The following is an 18,159-nucleotide window of genomic DNA, read 5'->3' as shown; positions in this document are numbered from 1 at the left end:
CAAAGCTTAACAGAGCCTACACGGTTGTAGCACATTACTAGACATAGTATTTCCATCTACTTTGGGAGACCAAATGTATTTTTCCCCCAAGTATCTTGCTAGAGATTTAAATAAATAATTAACCGTTTCTCACCACCACCATAAAGGAAACCTAAGGCAAATAGAGAACTATTCTAAAAACTTGAAGTCTCAATTTGTTTACTAAACAAAACCTCCCACCAAAGTCTTTTGTCAGAACAAACCTGGAATTTAATTTCAGAAGTCACCCTATCAAAATGCATAAAAGGTGACTTGGAAATCTGTCACAATTAACAGTCACTCTAAGTCAAAAATTATTTTTTACATAATGCCTTAGGGTCCATATGTGAAATGCAAAACCAGGTTTGGATATTTGCTTATATCTCCCGGTTGGTGACATATTTATCACCAAGCTGCAAACAGGGCCTCTGCAACACAAGCCACTTAAAAAGATTTCTTATATATTTCATTGCCTAATAAAAAATCCGATGAGAAACTTTTACTGTCACACATTTTCATATTTTTGAGCTCTGGCAAACACATTCCTGACAGCAAGGTAATCAATATGAATAAGGGAAGGCATTTTAGAGGAACTTTTAATCTTCAGAATTGAGGTTTGCATCAAAGTCTCTTTGATTTGCACATACCCCAAAATATTTTTTCCCAATTATCTTTTGTGTTCTTTCCCCACTGGCCACTGCTGATGAGTAATTTTACAACACTAATGCTATTAAAACATGCACTCATGACCCCATTGTGACACAAAGCAAATAATGCACATGGGGAATGCAAGCACATAACTGCTAATTTTGCTTTTTAAATGCATTTGAACTTGACCTATTGGAATGCCCATTACAGTATGCATGACAGCTTGGTGAAATACAGGAGGCAAGACACCACCTCAGGAAAGCAAATTCCCTGAAAATAAATCACTTGAAGGATTGTAACGTGGTAGGAATTGACTGAGAGAAAAATGCAGTACCACGTAGTGAAGTAACCTGCTTAAACCCTACAAACAAGCCACCACTCCTAAAAGCTCTATAAATTAGAGTACTGTGGCATCCTATGTGATCCATGAATGACTTTTAGATTAAAGAAGACAATGGGACTTCCCTGGTGGCGCAGTGGTTGAGAGTCCGCCTGCCGATGCAGGGGACACAGGTTCATGTTAGGCCCGGGTACCCAAAAAAAAAAAAAAAAAAAAAAGAAGACAATGAAAAATAATTTAATATCGAGCATACATTTAGAGATGCAGATAGCATAATGTCTTTTATTTTGAAGGAAATATCTTTTCATCCTGCTGATGCAAGAAGTTTTTCCAATTATGCATACCTTAGGATCTAAATGTGACCATGATTGTGTATACTGAAGCATTTTTACTCATTCTGTCCACTCTAAAATGGAATAAATTGTGTTCACAGCCAACACAGAAACACAAAATGGAATAAATCTTAGAGAAAATTCTGGTGTGCATTTTTCTGATGGGGAAGTCACACAGCTAGTTTTCAGATGGTACTGGAACACAGGTGTAAAAAAGAAGACAGAGCAAACTGCTCATATTACACCTATGTAAATGTCAGACATACCTGTGAGTTATTATCTTATTATTCTTTATTTCGTGTAATGCACAAACTTCAAAAAAGGGAGATGGTGATATATTGGAAAAAATAAACAAAATCCTTTAAGCAGAAGTTTCTATATAGGTGTAAATATTTACAGTATAGTCAATGTTTAGGTAAAATAGAAATCTGCAATGATCAACTATGAAAACTCAACATTTAGAATTCATAATGTACATATTATATTTTATTAATTTTTATGAAGAGAAATATGTATAGTTTTGACATCTTAAAATTGTATAAATATTTCACTGTTTTAATAAGCACAATTATGAGATTTGAGAATAATACCAGAAAACAAAGAAACCAAAGATAAAATCCAAATCCCAAACCCAGCATAGTAAATTTAGAGATTAGAATTCCATAATTCCCAATTATACATCCTGCTGAACTGAAAGTTACAAGAGTGTCGACAAGCTTGTTACTACACCACGTTCAAAATTTTTCAAAGCGACATTTCTTGAATATTGCTTGTTTAATATCTTCACAAGTAAGACTAGTATGATCATTTGGTCTTTCATTAGGATGAAAACAATACTAACACACTCAAAATCCTGGAAAATTCTTGATTATTACTGCCAAAGGTGAGCGATTAGTTTACAATGAAAGGAATTTTAAGAATATTTATCCAACCTTTATTTGTTCAGCAAAACAATGAAGGTTTTCTACAAACGTACCGTAACTTTACAACAATACAATTACATATAAAAGTAAGTGTATTTTTTCCAATTCTTTACAAATATTGAATCTGAGTTAGTGCTTCTTCCCCAGCACCGCGTAAACTCACGCTTCCATTTAGCCCAACAAAAATAAAATGCCACACCTAGAATGCTGAGTGTCTCATATTGTGATGAGTGGGCTATGCGTCCTCCAATTGTGAACCTGCCACCATTGAATGCTTATTGATGAAAGATGGAAAGTATCATTACACATTATTGCAGAATGTAATTTTCATATAGGCGATTTTCCTTCAATCCATCATAAAAATATTCTCTCTCACATACACATGCACATTCATAATTTAAATACAAATATCTATAAAATAGTGTAAGCTTTGATGAAAATATTTGATACAAAGTATCTTTGTTAAGAGTAAGAAAAAGATTAATTTATTTCCATCTAGGAAAAAATAGCTATGATGCAGTGCTTTTTTCTTTTTTAGAATTATTTCTAGTTCTAAGATAAAGGCCTTGGTTTTAATCCAGTAGGAGGTCTCAAAAACACCTGCTTTTCTCTCCATCAAACCTTAAAGAAGCAAGTAACTTACAGCACCCTCCAGCAATTCCTAGCTCAACTGTCATAGATCAATATAGCTATCTCCAGCCACATTGGGCCTGACCAAGAATAGTCAAGAGGACTTCAGAGGGCAGTTATACTGGACAAACAGGTGACTTTGTTAATGGAAATGTCAGAAGAACAAAGGGAGATAGATAGTGGTGCCAGTTTGCTTGTGAGTACTTCTTTACTTGCCCTGAAAATACAAATACTAATTCTTTCAGTTACAATGGAGTGTGACTCAGAAAAGCCTGTGTTTTCACTCTCTTGGAGTAGTGTTTTATTTTGACTGTGTTATCAAAAAACCTATTAAGAAAGATTTGCTCAGGAAGTGTATCCTTCTTCATCACCCTTTCCTCCTCTCTCCCACATTCTTGCCCTACTGCATCCCTGTAAGTTTAGCAGAGGTAAATATTATTCCTATTTTTATGCACATGGTCTAATACTTTCCAGGGGTAAAGGCTACAAGTCTTCTGATTTCTAACCCAGGATCCTGTTCACTCCGCACATTGGAGATAGCTGAATAAATAAAATGATGAAACTGGCACACTCTCGGGAAGAACTGCCGCCAATCATTTCCACTTTTTAAAGTGCTTTCTATGTTTCCCAACTCTGAATTTAAATTAAATTTTAATGAAAAGAGAAGAACATATAGACAGTTTCCTGCTAACGCCATTTGGCAAGCAGATAATCGCCATCTCTAAATACGGATGTAATTGTACCTAGTGGGTACCCAGTTATGTGATTAAAGACGCCAAGCTGACTCAAGAGCTGGTATTTTCCTGACCTGGATAGTCCCTGGGAGTTTCTAGAATAAACTGTGTAGCACATCTAATCATGGAGAATGGAGTGCAACCCAGGTCACATTCCAACACATGTGTGGTAAGGTATTTTGCATTCCTTAAGGCTCAGCTGGAGAGGATGCCCTGGAAGATTTAACTGCTTTCTCCCTAGCCAGTGGAGCAAGCAAGGCTCCCATTTTATGCCTTGTGGATATTTCTCACCAGTAAAATGAATTATATAGTCATCCTAAAATGATAACTAGGTTTAGATGAATGTGCTGATATAGCTGAACAGATACACTGTTATGCTACAGCACAGAGAATATCTTTCTCAGCGTCTGCGTTGTTGGGAAGATTTCATTCCCTGTGTGGAAGGATAATTGCTGAGAAATATGACCTTGCAATGACAGAACATCAATGTGCAGTATATGTAGCTGCAGCAGTGCATGGCAGCCTCCGCTTCTTTATTGCCTCATATACTAGAGCATTTATGTGGTATTGGTTTTCACCTAAATATTGGGGCTGTCTCCAGGTCCACCAGTAGCTCATCAAACTCTAATTCTTATAGAAGCCAAATATAATTCTGATCAAAAGTAAAGCTTCTGCTAAAATTCTAGTAGCAATGAAAATGTGAAAGGATTCCTGAAAACAAACCAAACACTACATTCTTTACATTTTCCCAAACCAGAGTAATAGCTAGTTTTGCCCACATTTGAGCATCTACGTTATGAAAAAAAGCATAATCGTGTCCTGATCTGTTAAACAATTTCTCTTTCTCTGACTCCCTTGTTTTCCCTCCTAGTTTTGCTCCTATGAGGCATTTCCTGCCCTTACCGATTCTTAAATTTCAGTATTAAGATACCGCATTAACATTATTGGGGGTTTTGCAACAGTGTAAAATACAATAAAAAAATCTATTTTCAGATTCTATAAGCAAGAATATCAAACTTTTGTACAGGAGAAAATAAAAATTCTGTGTATTTGCTTCAAAAGAATTACTGGTGTGTGTTCTAAAACAACATTGCTTAACTCTGCTAATTTTAAGTGATTCACACGGCCTTTTTTCCCTTTTCCCTTAATGGACATTTCTTTGCTAAGTATTGGAAGTCTGCTTCTTTTCTTTGCAGAACCTCATCTAGCTGCTTTTGCAACTCTGTCCTTTGAGAATACTACAGAATGAAATAAAGAAGTTGGGGTAATGGAGGGGAGATTTAGACAGAAGGAAGTGGCGAGTTCTCATTGTTCTGTGGTAGCTGAAGTAAATGTCGATCTCATTATGCTTGATTTCATTTATTTCTTGTCTCAAGAATTTACAAAATGTTGACTTTCTTCTCCTGAACAAGAAGCATGTTATGGTCACGTGAATAGCGAACAACAGTCATTTGTTTTAATATCAACATTTCCCTGGGTGGTTAGAAAGCTGGTGAGGTTATGACTTCTATCTATCAATCAATTTAAAATTACAATATTAGCATTTCCTAGAAACTATACTATTACATATTTCTCCACTACAGACTTCTGGAGAATATAATCCCTTTATCACAATTGTCATATTTTAAAAGTGATTATCTAGAAATAGGTTCTAATATGCAAAACATATAAGACTAACAAATTATAATCAGAAGATATATAGGGAAAAAGACTTATTTTCTGTATCTGAATCTGGAATTAACACTCATACTTTATTTTCCACGTAGCACTAAATAGAGTTTATAGGAAGTTCAAACTAACAGCTGTGACTTATAGATGTTTATGTCACAGGGAGGGGGAAAGTCCTTTTCAGTAGCAGAGAATAGAAAAGCTGGACTTCAGTTTCCACACTGTGACAAACTCAGTGGATGACAGGAAGCAAGCTTCCATCTCCATTTGGGTCTCAGATTCCTCAACTGCAAAATAAGAGTACTCCTAACTTCAGCATTTTATGTTTCTATAATATAACCAGATATAAAAGTATCCTGGACAGCACAAGAAAAAGAATCTGTTTATCATGGGTAGCACTTTAAAATGTGTCTCACGGTTTCTTTAGAAAAATCACTGTTCAGCTGAGTTTACCATCCTTAAGGAAAAAAGAAACAAATTTTTTTTTACTTAAAATTTTTTCTCCTTAATATAATGAACATTCTTTAGCACCAACATTATCTATTGATGACAACCATGGCCCGCGTACTTCTAGTAAGCCTCTTTAACAATGACCTATAATTTAAATCCATTACCTGCTGTGAATGCTCCAAGTAAACACTGATTTGGGGGTTTACAAGTAACGTGGACATTTGGATTAAGTCAATTCAGCCTATGCTTTGTCTACATTGCTTTTATTTGTTTATTTATTTATTTATGCTGTACGCGGGCCTCTCACTGTTGTGGCCCCTCCCGTTGCGGAGCACAGGCTCCGGACGCGCAGGCTCAGCGGCCATGGCTCACGGGCCCAGCTGCTCCGCGGCATGTGGGATCTTCCCGGACCGGGGCACGAACCCGTGTCCCCTGCATCGGCAGGCGGACTCTCAACCACTGCGCCACCAAGGAAGCCCCACTGCTTTTATTTTTTTGTTTTAAGTGCCTGCACTATCACAATCACCCTACTGGCATTTAAAGTCACTAAATAAAAAATACTATCAGTCATTTTACTTTTAACTTGAATTTAAAAAAACAAAAAAAAAGTAAAAAAAAAAAACCAACAACTCCAGAAAACAAGCCCTAAACGTATGTCTGGGGTGTGTGTGTATGTGAATCTGAGTTTAGTATTATTATTGATATGTAAAAACCACAGCATTCCCTTACATAAAACAGGAGATCCAAAAAAGATTAAAAACTGCATGGAAGATTCCATTGGATTCTTTGTTTTGGGGCATATAAAGCGAATTTCCTTTCCTTTGTCCATATAGTTCATGTCTTAGTATAATCCTATAAAAAAAGGATAGTTTCATCCAAAACATCAGAGAACAGAAAGGCATAGGATTAAAAAAAAACAAAACACCTATAATGATGATTATTTGTTCAGAGTTTCTTAAAAAGGAATCCTTGCTTTTGGAGATTGTGGGCCCCCCCAAATTATCTGTAATACTTTGTAGGTGTGTCATAGTATTCATTTTAATCAGGTTCTCAAAAATATACATTACTCAAAAGACTGCTAACTACTGACCTAGTCCAAATGAGAAGTCTTCATCCCAGAGTGAGAAGCAATCGCCACAGTTCCACCACTAGCCAGTGTCACTGACAGCCCCAGAACTGAGATCCTTAAGGCCACTCATGCTAGTCCACACTCAAATAAATTATGTTTCTTAAACTTGTGTCATCTTGTGAAGAAACTCTGCCTGCTTTATTTGTTGCAAGTGTAAAGTCAGCTTATAGAGATTTCAAGGATACCTTTTCAATTTTAACATTTATTGCCATTAAAATTACTGTTTTAAGATTGGTCCGACAAGAATTAGCCCCAGAGAAAGAATCCCTCAAAACAAAACAAAGCTCTCTTGTACATGCATGACGAAGTCTTAGTTTCATTCCTACTTACAGAAGCAAAAATTACCTATGTTTAAACACTCAACGTTGGAACATCCGTTAGAATTTAAAATAGGCAAAGAAGCTCGTCTAGTATAGCAGACCTACTTGGAAAGATCATTCTTCTTGAAAAGTTTTCCACCAGTTTTACTAAAATAAGGTGTATTAATATAATCACATAAATAAATTATAATTAGTAAAGAGTGTTGCATATCAAGCCTGTACTAACTCAAGTTTCTTTTTACCAGTTTTTCCTGTTATGTGTTTTTATGAAAATTATTTTTATTTTAGAAAGTGTTGCCAAGATGTACTGGTTATTAAATATGCCTTCAGCGCTAAATCTGCAGGAACATTGCACATTTCCCATATCTTTTTCTGACTCACTTTCCTTCCGGAGAGAGAGATGAAAGAGTTCCAAGGAGAGGAAGAAATAGCTGTAAGTAATATGTTCATGGGCATTTAATGGTAGATGGTTTAACATGCTTGATTGCTATTGGTGAATCAGAGCTAAAAAATGACAGTAGCATCTATCATGTTATGTTATACCGTGCAAAATTTTAACAAAGGCACGACAAGCTACACTGCTGATTTCAGCAGTGTGCTATATTTGGTAGCAATTGATAGATGTCTGCAAAAGAAAATCACTAAATTGTAAAAATGCCTTAATTTTTAAGGTAGTGAAGTATATTCTCTGAGCCGAGAATATAATGGCTGGGGAGCATAAACTGACAGGATCACACAGCACAGTCCTAACAGTGACTTTAAACTCAGTAATTCTTTATCAGGACCTAGAATACCAGACAGTGCAACAATAATATTCTTGATTCTGCACTTAAATTTCAATAAGCAAATAAAGTATTCCCTCCTGTATAAAGAGTAAAATATAGGTTTCTCATTCAGGGTTGTGACTACACTTTCAATGTCTCCAGCATAAACCAATGTGTGAGAAAAGAGAGAGAAATTATATCTCAGTGACCTTGGCAGACATAACACCCTTTGGTCTTCAAAGTGCAAACTAAACAAAGCCCCTTAAGAGGCTATGATAAACTGCATTGGGAAAAAAAGTAAATAAAAATAATAGAGGCCAAAATGCTGAAAAAGGAAAAAAGTTATTAGTCTATATGTCCCTTTATAATTTATAGTAATGATATTTTCCTCATTAAAATGCAATAGTAATAGATTAAATAAATTGGGGATAGAAAGGACCGATTAAATCATTGTGTCTAACACGTGCCAAGGGAAGGCAGATTTCCCTAGACTAAGGAACAAAGAAGAAAGAAAAATATAAAAATAGGTATTATAGCAACATCTGCAAAAGGTTCATTGAACATAAAGTCTACGGATATTAAGTAGAGGTATTAGCATCAGTAGTAAGCAAGATTAGATACTGACACAAAGTACCCGTATCAATGGCGTCCTGTGCTGTATTTTCAGACTTCTAGTATATTTACCTGGAGCTTTTCTAAATCAAAGCTTCTCTGTTTATACTCACGTAGAAAATGTAATCTGAGTTTCAATGAATTTTTAATTTTGTTCAATCTTGCGTTTGTTCAACCAAAAACAATTTAAAGAGGACCAAAGCTATCAGCCTCTCAGTGAGCAACACCTTACTAGGGAGTTTTTGAATCTGCCATAAAAATCAACAGTGTGCATCTAATAGTTTTCTTTTAATTTGAGCAGTGAAAAGTGAATAATCACATCAAATATTCTTCAGGGCCTCTTTGGTTTCCAGATTAAACATGTAATGTGACCTGTCATCTTGCCACATTCTCTGCATTTCCATTTTAAATAATCATAAATAAGAAAACCTTGCTACTCTTTGGCATGACACAGTTGTTTGATCCAGCTGCATTTCAAAGTCTTAGAAATTGCACTCATTCCTTCTTTAGAGTCCTTGTTCATCTCAAAGGTTTTCAGCTGAAAGATTCTTTATTGTATTCAAATCTTGTCCCATATGAATTGTTTTGATTACTCAGTTTATGAAGAGTCTTAGAAATTGAATTAGGTCCACAGCAAAAAACACCAACTGTTTTCCTGGAAAGACAAAGGGAGAAAATGGAAAATCAGGTGGAAAATTTGGCAGGACGTGACAAGAAGTATCTTTTAGTAGCATGTTTAAGATGTTAACAAAGTTAATTTCTTGCTGCTTTGCATACAAATAATTTTCCAATTATTACCAAATATAAGTGACCACCGGGAAGATATCTTATTTACCTCATGCTTTTCATGCCAGAGATCAGGATCATTCAAAGAATATAACTATGAGCACATATTTGTTTATCAGACAGAGTGAGCAGTCTGCATGTCATTGATGAGGGCAGAAACGAAGTCAAGAGCTGCAACTGATAGCTGTCAACTGCTCCACATTTGACGTATGAATAGATTTCTATCCACCCTGGACCATATCAGTTCTTCTCATGCTAAATGTTTTACAGACATTTTTTCCCCCTAAAGATCCCGTGGATTTTCATGGGAAGTGGTGAATAAGTGTAAAGAAAGGAAAGCTATTACCAATTTGAAAGGCTAATTTTAAGTGACTAATTTATATCTACATTATAACAAAAAGCATACTAATCTGGATACATTTTCTTTTTTATTTATGTGCTACAATAATTGTAACAAATACCAAGCAGGTTTTATTATTTGCTATAAACATAAAATTTTGGTAGAGAAATTATACATATCCCTAACAAATAGAATAAATAAATCCCACAAAATGATTACTATTTCATATTGATTTCCTGTAAAGTTTGTTGATTTGCATTGAATTCTTCCTATGATATCAAAATGATTGACAATTCTTATCATATCTTGGACAAATCCAGTATGTATTCATTATCTGAGAATAACTGTTGCTGAAAAAAAGACAGTGAATCCATTTAAATGGGTACCAAAATTTATAATAAATACTGAAAAAAGTTTTATTAAAACTTTTCACCTTGAAAACTGAAACAAAGAACTACAAAATAAACTTTTACTTGCAGCCATGATGGAGAAATAGGGGCTAGATTTACCCTCTTGAATTAAAAAAATAGGACAAAACAGATAACATATGAAACAATTATTTTCAGATACTGGACAACAGGCAGCACTGAACTGTCATCCCTGAGAAAAAAAGAAAAAACAAGGTGAGCCCGACAGCTATCCCTTCTTGTGACCTGAAGGCAATTTAGAAGCTGTAGCACAGAAGAGGGAAACTCATGCAGAGACTGGTGGTCTTACTGAGTTAAAGAGAAAAAGAATGGAGTTCATGAAGGCCAAAGCAGCTAGAACTTGATATCAAAAGAAAGAAGCTCTGGAGATCTGCAGAGGAGTATCCTCAAGTCTTTGGCTCAGTACTAATCTCCTCATATGTGAGAGGAAACCATGTGAAACTGGGTAGAGAACTACCAAGGAGCAGTAGGTCAAACAACTCTGAGTTTATGCAAGGCTGTCAACAATTCATACTCCCACAAGCCCAAATGGAAAGCTCTAAATATAATACATTGGCAATGGATAGTGTACTAAAGTTATTACCTTGTTTGCAAAGGGTAGGGAGGATGTTGGTAAAATTAGCCCAGATTGGAGGCTGCTCTGGACTCATACTAACAAAGCTTAATAAAAGCAAGCCTTGAAAAGATCAAACTGACAGACTTCCCTGGTAGTGCAGTGGTTAAGAATCCACCTGCCAATGCAGGGGACATGGGTTTGAGCCTTGGTCTGGGAAGATCCCACATGCTGCAGAGCAACTAAGCCCGTGCACCACAACTACTGAGCCTGCGCTCTAGAGCCCACAAGCCACAACTACTGAGCCCACATGCCACAACTACTGAAGCCCCGTGCCTAGAGCCCGTGCTCCACAACGAGAGAAGCCACTGCAACAATAAGCCTGCACACCGCAACGAAGAGTAGCCCCCACTCACCACAACTAGAGAAAGCCCGCATGCAGCAACAAAGACACGATGCAGCCAAAATAAATAATAAAATAAATAAATTTAAAAAGAAGAAAGATGAAACTGAACCCAAGTAACAAAACTGTATGCCAAAAACAATTCCAACGATATTGAAAAGAATAAATAAAAATTTGGAGTTTGATGTCTAAACTTCAAAGTGTATAGCATTTAATAAAAAATTATCAGGAATATGTATAGCAAGAAATTATGAACTATAACTAGAAGTGTTATGGGTTAAATTTTGTCCCCTTTCCCAAATTCATAGGTTGAAACTCTAACTCTCAGTATCCCAGAATGTGGCTGTATTTGGATATAAGGCCTTTAAAGGTGTAATTAAGATAGAGGGATGTTGTTAGGGTGGACCCTATTGCAATCTGACTAGTGTCTTTTTAAGAGGAGGAAATTAAAGAGACACTAGAAGTGCACATGCACAGATAAAAGACTGACCATGTGAAGAGGGTAGTCGTCTGAAAGCCAAGGAGAGGTCTCAGAAGAAATCACCCGGCTAGCATCTTAATCTTAGACTTCTAGCCTTCAGAATAGTGAGAATATAAACTTCTATTGTTTAATCCATCAAGCTTGTGGGATTTTATTATGGAAGTCCTAGCAAACTAATACAGGAAGAAAGATAAGTCAATAGAAATGGGATAGGAATGACAGAAATGATGGAATTATTAGATAAGGTCACTGAAACAGTGATGAGAAACATGTTTCATATGTTCAAAGAAAAATATTGACATGATGAGAAAGGAAAAAAGATTTTATAAAGGCCTAAGTGGAAATGCTAGAGATTAAATGCAATATTTAAAATGATAAATATACTGATGGGTTAACAGAAGAATAGGCACTGAAGAAGAAAAGATAAGTAAACTTGAAGATATAGCAGTAGAATATATCCAAATGGAAGCACACAGAGAACAAAAATTGGGCAGAAAAGTGAAAAGAGCCTCAAGGTCCTGTGGGACAATACCAACCAGTCTTTCATATATGTAATTATAGTCTGAACATAAAAGAAGACAGAGGGAAAGAGAAAAAAATATTTGAAGAAATAATTACCAAAATTTTTACAAATTTGATGAAAACAAACAGATTCAACGATCTAATGAACTCCAAGGAGAATATGCACGCACGCGCACACACACACACACACACACACACACACACACACAACATAAGGCAAGTTATAATAAAACTCTTAAAACCAGTTACAAAGAGAATAACACAAAAGCAGCTGACAGAGGGTGGGGGCAGAGACACACTACAAATGATAAATAGATGAAGGATAGACTTCTTGTCACAAACTATTTATGTCTGAAGGCAATGAAGTGAAATCTTCAAAGTGCTGAAAGACAAAAAAAAAAAAAAGCAACTATTCTATATCAAGCAAATTCTATACCAAACAAAAATAACTTTCAAAATTGAAGATAGAATGTAAACTTTTCTAACAAAAGGTGAGGGAATTCATTACCAGCAAACTAGCACTATAAGGTATATAAAGGGAATTCGTCGAGAAGGAGAATGAAATCAGATAGAAATGCGAATCTTCCCAAAGCTATGAAGGACACCAAAATGGTGAATCTATGAATAAATACACTGTATATTTTGTCTAATTTTTAATCTCTTTAAAATATAATTGATCTTTAAAACAAAAGTAATAACAATACATTATGGAGTTTATAGTATATGTAGAAGAAGGATGAACAAGAACAACAGTCAAAGAGATGCAGGGTGAATGGAAGTACATGAGGTAGTATAATATTATTTGAAGTACACTGTGATAAGCTAATGGTGTACACCATAAACCTAGAGCAATGCTTCTCCAATTTCAGCTTCATCAGCATCACCTAAGGCACTTCACAGACCACAGATAGCAAGGCCCTATTCCTAGATCCCCTGATTCAGCAGATCTTGGATATGGCTCCAAGAATCTGGTTTTCCAACAAGTTGCCAGGTGATGCTAGTCCAAGGATTGCAACTTGGGAAACAATTCCTTAAAGAAATAACTAAAGTCAAACAGAAAGGTATGGCTAATGTGTCACTTTAGGAGAAAAAGATGGAATCATAAAATAACACTAATTGAAAAGAAAGTAAAGAAAGAAAGAAAAAAGGAAAGAACAAATGAGATAAGTAGAAAGCAATAGTAAACTGTTGGACTGTAACTCAATCCATAGGAGCCAAGATAACTCAATGAGGAAAAGATACTCTCTCCAATTCATGATGTTGGAAAAACTGGATATTCACATGCAAAAGAATGGAACTGCACCCTATCTCACTCTACTCCCAAAAATTAACTCTAAAGGAAATAAAGACTTGAATATAAGACCTTAAACCATCAAATCTTAGAAGAAAACACAGAGGAAAAAGCTCTTTGACAGTGGTCTTGGCAATAATTTCATGAAACTGACACCAAAAATACAAGCAACAAAAGCAAAAATAAATAAGTGGGACTACATCAAATTAAGAAGCTTCTGCATAGCAAAAGAAATGATCAACAAAATGAAAAGGCAAGCTAGGGAATGGGAGAACATATTTGCAAACTACATATCTGATAAGGGGTTAATATGTAAAATATATAAGAAATCATATAACTCGCTAGCAAAATAATAATAATCCAATAAGAGGAAACTCTTTCAGCTTTTCACCATTGAGTAAGATATTAGCTGTGGGCTTATTATACAGGGCCTTTATTATGTTGAGGTATGTTCCCTCTATACCCACTTTTTGGAGAGTTTTTATTATAAATGGATGCTGAATTTTGTCAAAAGCTTTTTCTGCATCTATTGAGATGATCATATAATTTTTATTCTTCAATCTGTTAATGTAGTGTATCACTACATTATAAAAAAATAAATAAAGATACTGAACCATCCTTGCAATGCCTTGGATAAATACCACTTGATGATGGTGTATGTTCCTTTTAATGTACTGTTGAATTTGGTTTGTGGTGCTGGGAAAACTGTACAGTTACATGTAAAAAGAATGAAATTAGAGGCTTTTCTCATACCACATACAAAAAAGAATCTCAAATTAGAATAAAAACCTAAATATAAGACCAGAAACCATAAAACTCCTGGAAGGAAAAATAGGCAGAGCGTTCTTTGACGTAAATCATAGCAATATGCTTTAGGATCTATATCCTAAGGCAAAGGAAACAAAAGTAAAAATAAACAGGACCTAACTAAAGTGAAAAGCTTTTGTACAGCAAAGGATACCATCCACAAAATGAAAAGATAACCTATTGAATGGGAGAAAATAATTGCAAATGATATGACTGATAAGGGGTTAATATTCAAAATATATAAACAGCTCATAAAACTCAATATCAAAAGAAAAACAAAAACAAACAACACAGTTAAAAAATAGGCAGAACAACTGAATAGACATTTTTACAATGTCTGTTCAATTCATTTTTACATTTTAAATGTTGGCGAGGTTGCGGAGAAAAGGAAACCCTTGTACACTACTGGTGGGAATGTAAATTGGTATAACCAGTATGGGAAATAGTATGGAGGTATCTCAAAAAATTAAACTATCATATGATACAACAATCCCTCTACTGTGTATATAACCATAGGAAATGAAATCACTCTCTTGAAGTGTTACCTGCACCCCTATGTTTATTGCACATTATCTAGAATAGTCAAGACATGGAAACAACCTTGGTGTCCATAGATGGATGAATGGACAAAGAAAATGCGACGTGATGTGATACACACACACACTGAAATATTATTCAGCCATAAAAAAAGAAGAAAATCCTGTTATTTGCAACAACATGAATGAACCTTGAGGGCATCATGATTAGCACAATAAATCAGACAAAGAAAGACGAATGCTGTATGATCTCACACATTTGTGGAATCTAAAAATCCCAAACTCACAGAAACACAGAGCAGATTGGAGGGTGCCAGAGGCAGATGGGGAAGGTAGGGGATGACTGAAGACTGACAAAGGGTTACAACCTTATAGTTACAAGAGGAATAAGTCCTAGGATGTAATGGACAGCATGGTGACTATAGTTAACAATACTTATTGTATATTTGAAAGTTGGGAAGACAGTAGATCTTAAAAGTTCTCATCACACAAACACAAAATTTGTAATTATTTGAGGTGATAGATATGTTAACTAACTTTATTATGGTAGTCATTTTGCAACATATACATATCAAATTGTTATACTGTATACAATATTATATGTCAGTTATTTTTCAACAAAGCTGGAAAAACAAAGAATATTTTTAATCTATGTAATGATAAAATGTAATTTATTTTGTAATGAATGCAGTATAATAGTAAGATGTAAATAGTTTAATCACTACAACTAAACCCTAGAACTAAAAAACTTCAAAATACATGTATCAAAAACTGATAGAACTGTAAAGACAGACAAATCTAGAATTATAGTTAATGACTTCAACACTCTTCTTTTGGAAATTCACAGAACAAGTAGACAGAAAATCAGTAAGTGTACTGAAGACTTAAATACCACTATCAACCAACTGGAACTGATTGATATTTATAGGGTATTCTACCCCAAACCAATGGAATACAAATTCGTTTTTAGTGCCCATGGAACATTCACCAAGACAGACCATATTCTGGGCAGCAAAACAGGTCTCAATAAATTTTAAAGGATTGAAATAACAAGGAGTATGTTTTCTTAAAACCCATCTGAACCAGAAATCAAGAACAAATACCCCTATATTTGGAAATTAAACAACATACTTCTCCATAACCAAAAAAGAATTCACATGGTAATTGTAAAATTATTTTGACCTATATAAAAATGAAAATAAAACATATCAAAATTTGTGGTATGTAGCTAAAGTGGTGTTTAGAGGAAAATTTATAGTATTAAACACTTTTATTATGAAAGAACAAAGATCTAAAATCAGTGACCTATGGTTCCACCTTAAGTAACTAGTAAAAGAAGAGCTAATTAAACCCAAAGTGAGCAGAAGAAAGAAAAAAATAAAAAAGTATGAAAATAAATTCTTACACTTAATAAAATTTAGGTTACTATCAAAACCAGAGCTAGACACAATGGATTACTTAAAATGAATAAAACTGAACTACTGAATTTATACCACCAAAAATAAAAAAAGCCATAGTGCAGTTTTCATTAAGGTGAAAAGGGAATGAGAATTTTGGCTGTCTGTGTACAGTCTCTGTCAACACTGCATTATGACAATAAGATACCATTATTTTCTTTTCTGGCTTTCATAGGGCAAATATAGAGTTAGATTTTCAAATTTTGCAAATTTCCTAAAGGCTTATCTTAAATTCTTCATAATAATATCATTAGTTTTAAAGCACCATATATGATCATTTTCTTTTTTACATTTTGTTATTCCACTATTATTAGCTAGTTTAACTCTAGGAGATCTTTGTTTGTGTAATTTGAGGAGTTCCCCAATGTCACTTTCACTAACAATGAAATCCTACAACTTTTAATTAACATTTGTAATTAATTTGCACTAATTTTCATTAGGTTGCTGCAATCCAACAATCATCTAGAGATTTATCTACAAAAACTCTGTAGAGATGGGTAGAGATAGACTTAGATGCTAGCAGAGGATGTTGTTTGGGAGAAGATGTTGGGAACTAGTTCCAGAAATGTTCAACATATTGGTGAATATTTTCCTATTATACCGATACTCGTTTTTCCATTCATTTTTAAAGTGTGTGATCTCATATAATGAAAGCTTATTCACGCCTTAGGGATTATTCACTCCTTGTATTACAGATACAGAGGGTCGAGTAACTTGACCCAGGGACACAGGAGCAAATGTAAGAGACCAAACCTAGGTATCCTTAATCTGTTTTGTTTTTAAAACACCATGTGGCAGTAAAATATAGATATATCTCAGACATCAATCCCAGAAGAGTTTTCCCTACTCCAAAGGCCATGTAAAGTTCTTTCTCCCTTTCCATGATGCATACATTCAACTAAGTTAAGGTATGATATGTATTTTTACTATAAATAACAGGAAACTGGATCTCAGGTATAATAAATAATTTTTTAAAAGACATAGAAGGAAGAGACCACTCTCATACATGTGTGCAAATTAATATGCCTCTCTTCTCTATTTTTATCTCTTTATATGCTCTCAGCAATGTATGTACATGAAGTTAACCAAAATTTTACATCTAAAATGAAGTCTTCTATTTAAATAGTGCCTTTTTCCAGTTAACAAACCTTAAGATGTTGATCCATTCTTTTCCTAGCTACACTACATAAAAATCCTTCAAAAAAATAATGCATTTGAGGTGCCTGCCCAGAGGAAATACATCAAATGAAAGTGTACAAAATGTCAACCGTAGATGGTACACACTTGCTCTTCTTAAATAAGCTTTGCTGTTTAAGAAAAATGAACAAACAACCAAATAAACATACAAAATCCCTCTCAATATGAACAGTATAACAAATGAGAACTCTTGAGAACTAACCAAAGAAACCAAAAATCCCAATGTAATTTCTTGCAAAAGACCCTCTACTGTTTGGGGGTTTGGTTTCAGAATTGAGCAAAAACAAACAAGCAAAACAAAGAAACAAACTATCAAAGTTTTCAGCACTATACTATGAAAACTAATAAAAGAATGCTTGCCAGAAGTCAGTTAAATGTCATTAGGGAGGAAGGAGTCTGTGGTGCATAGCAAGACCCAGGTGAGTATGACAAGATGATCACATCTAAGGTGGATGATTTGGGAGAAAGAAGGGAAAGAAATATAACAAAAACTGACTTTTTTTTTTATTCTATAGTTCACCTTTAACTAGCGCCCTGAATATTACAAAGGACCTCTGCTTTCCAAATAATGCTTTCCTCTTTAACCCAAATTACTTCATCAAGGAAGGAAATCTAGGAGTGCTTTCAAACATGGTTGTAATCTGAATTACATGGGTCACTGTATTCCTTTTTAGATTTTGCTTCTGGGGCTTCACACCATGATTCCTAAAACAAAATCTCTGAAGATGAAGCCAAACGCCATGATGAATCCATGATTATTTCAGTAGATCATATTCATCCATAAATTTAT

General features: G+C 34.7%; 1 protein-coding gene across 2 annotated transcripts in view; it reads right to left on the bottom strand.

The window, feature by feature from the left end:
• Positions 1-6,986: 6,986 nt before the first annotated feature.
• Positions 6,987-18,159, bottom strand: part of NOX4 (NADPH oxidase 4) — a 142,109-nt gene continuing 130,936 nt past the window's right edge. For both annotated transcript variants that reach the window (XM_024761781.1, XM_024761787.1), the window contains one exon: positions 6,987-9,223. In XM_024761781.1, the coding sequence (XP_024617549.1) occupies positions 9,103-9,223 (121 nt within the window). In that variant the 3' untranslated portion in view covers positions 6,987-9,102. The remainder of the gene's footprint in view (positions 9,224-18,159) is intronic.

The sequence above is a fragment of the Neophocaena asiaeorientalis genome, unplaced genomic scaffold (genome assembly GCF_003031525.2).
Source record: "Neophocaena asiaeorientalis asiaeorientalis breed wild unplaced genomic scaffold, Neophocaena_asiaeorientalis_V1.1 scaffold605, whole genome shotgun sequence".
Classification (NCBI taxonomy): Eukaryota; Metazoa; Chordata; class Mammalia; order Artiodactyla; family Phocoenidae; genus Neophocaena; species Neophocaena asiaeorientalis.
This window is presented reverse-complemented; position numbering and strand designations above follow the sequence as displayed.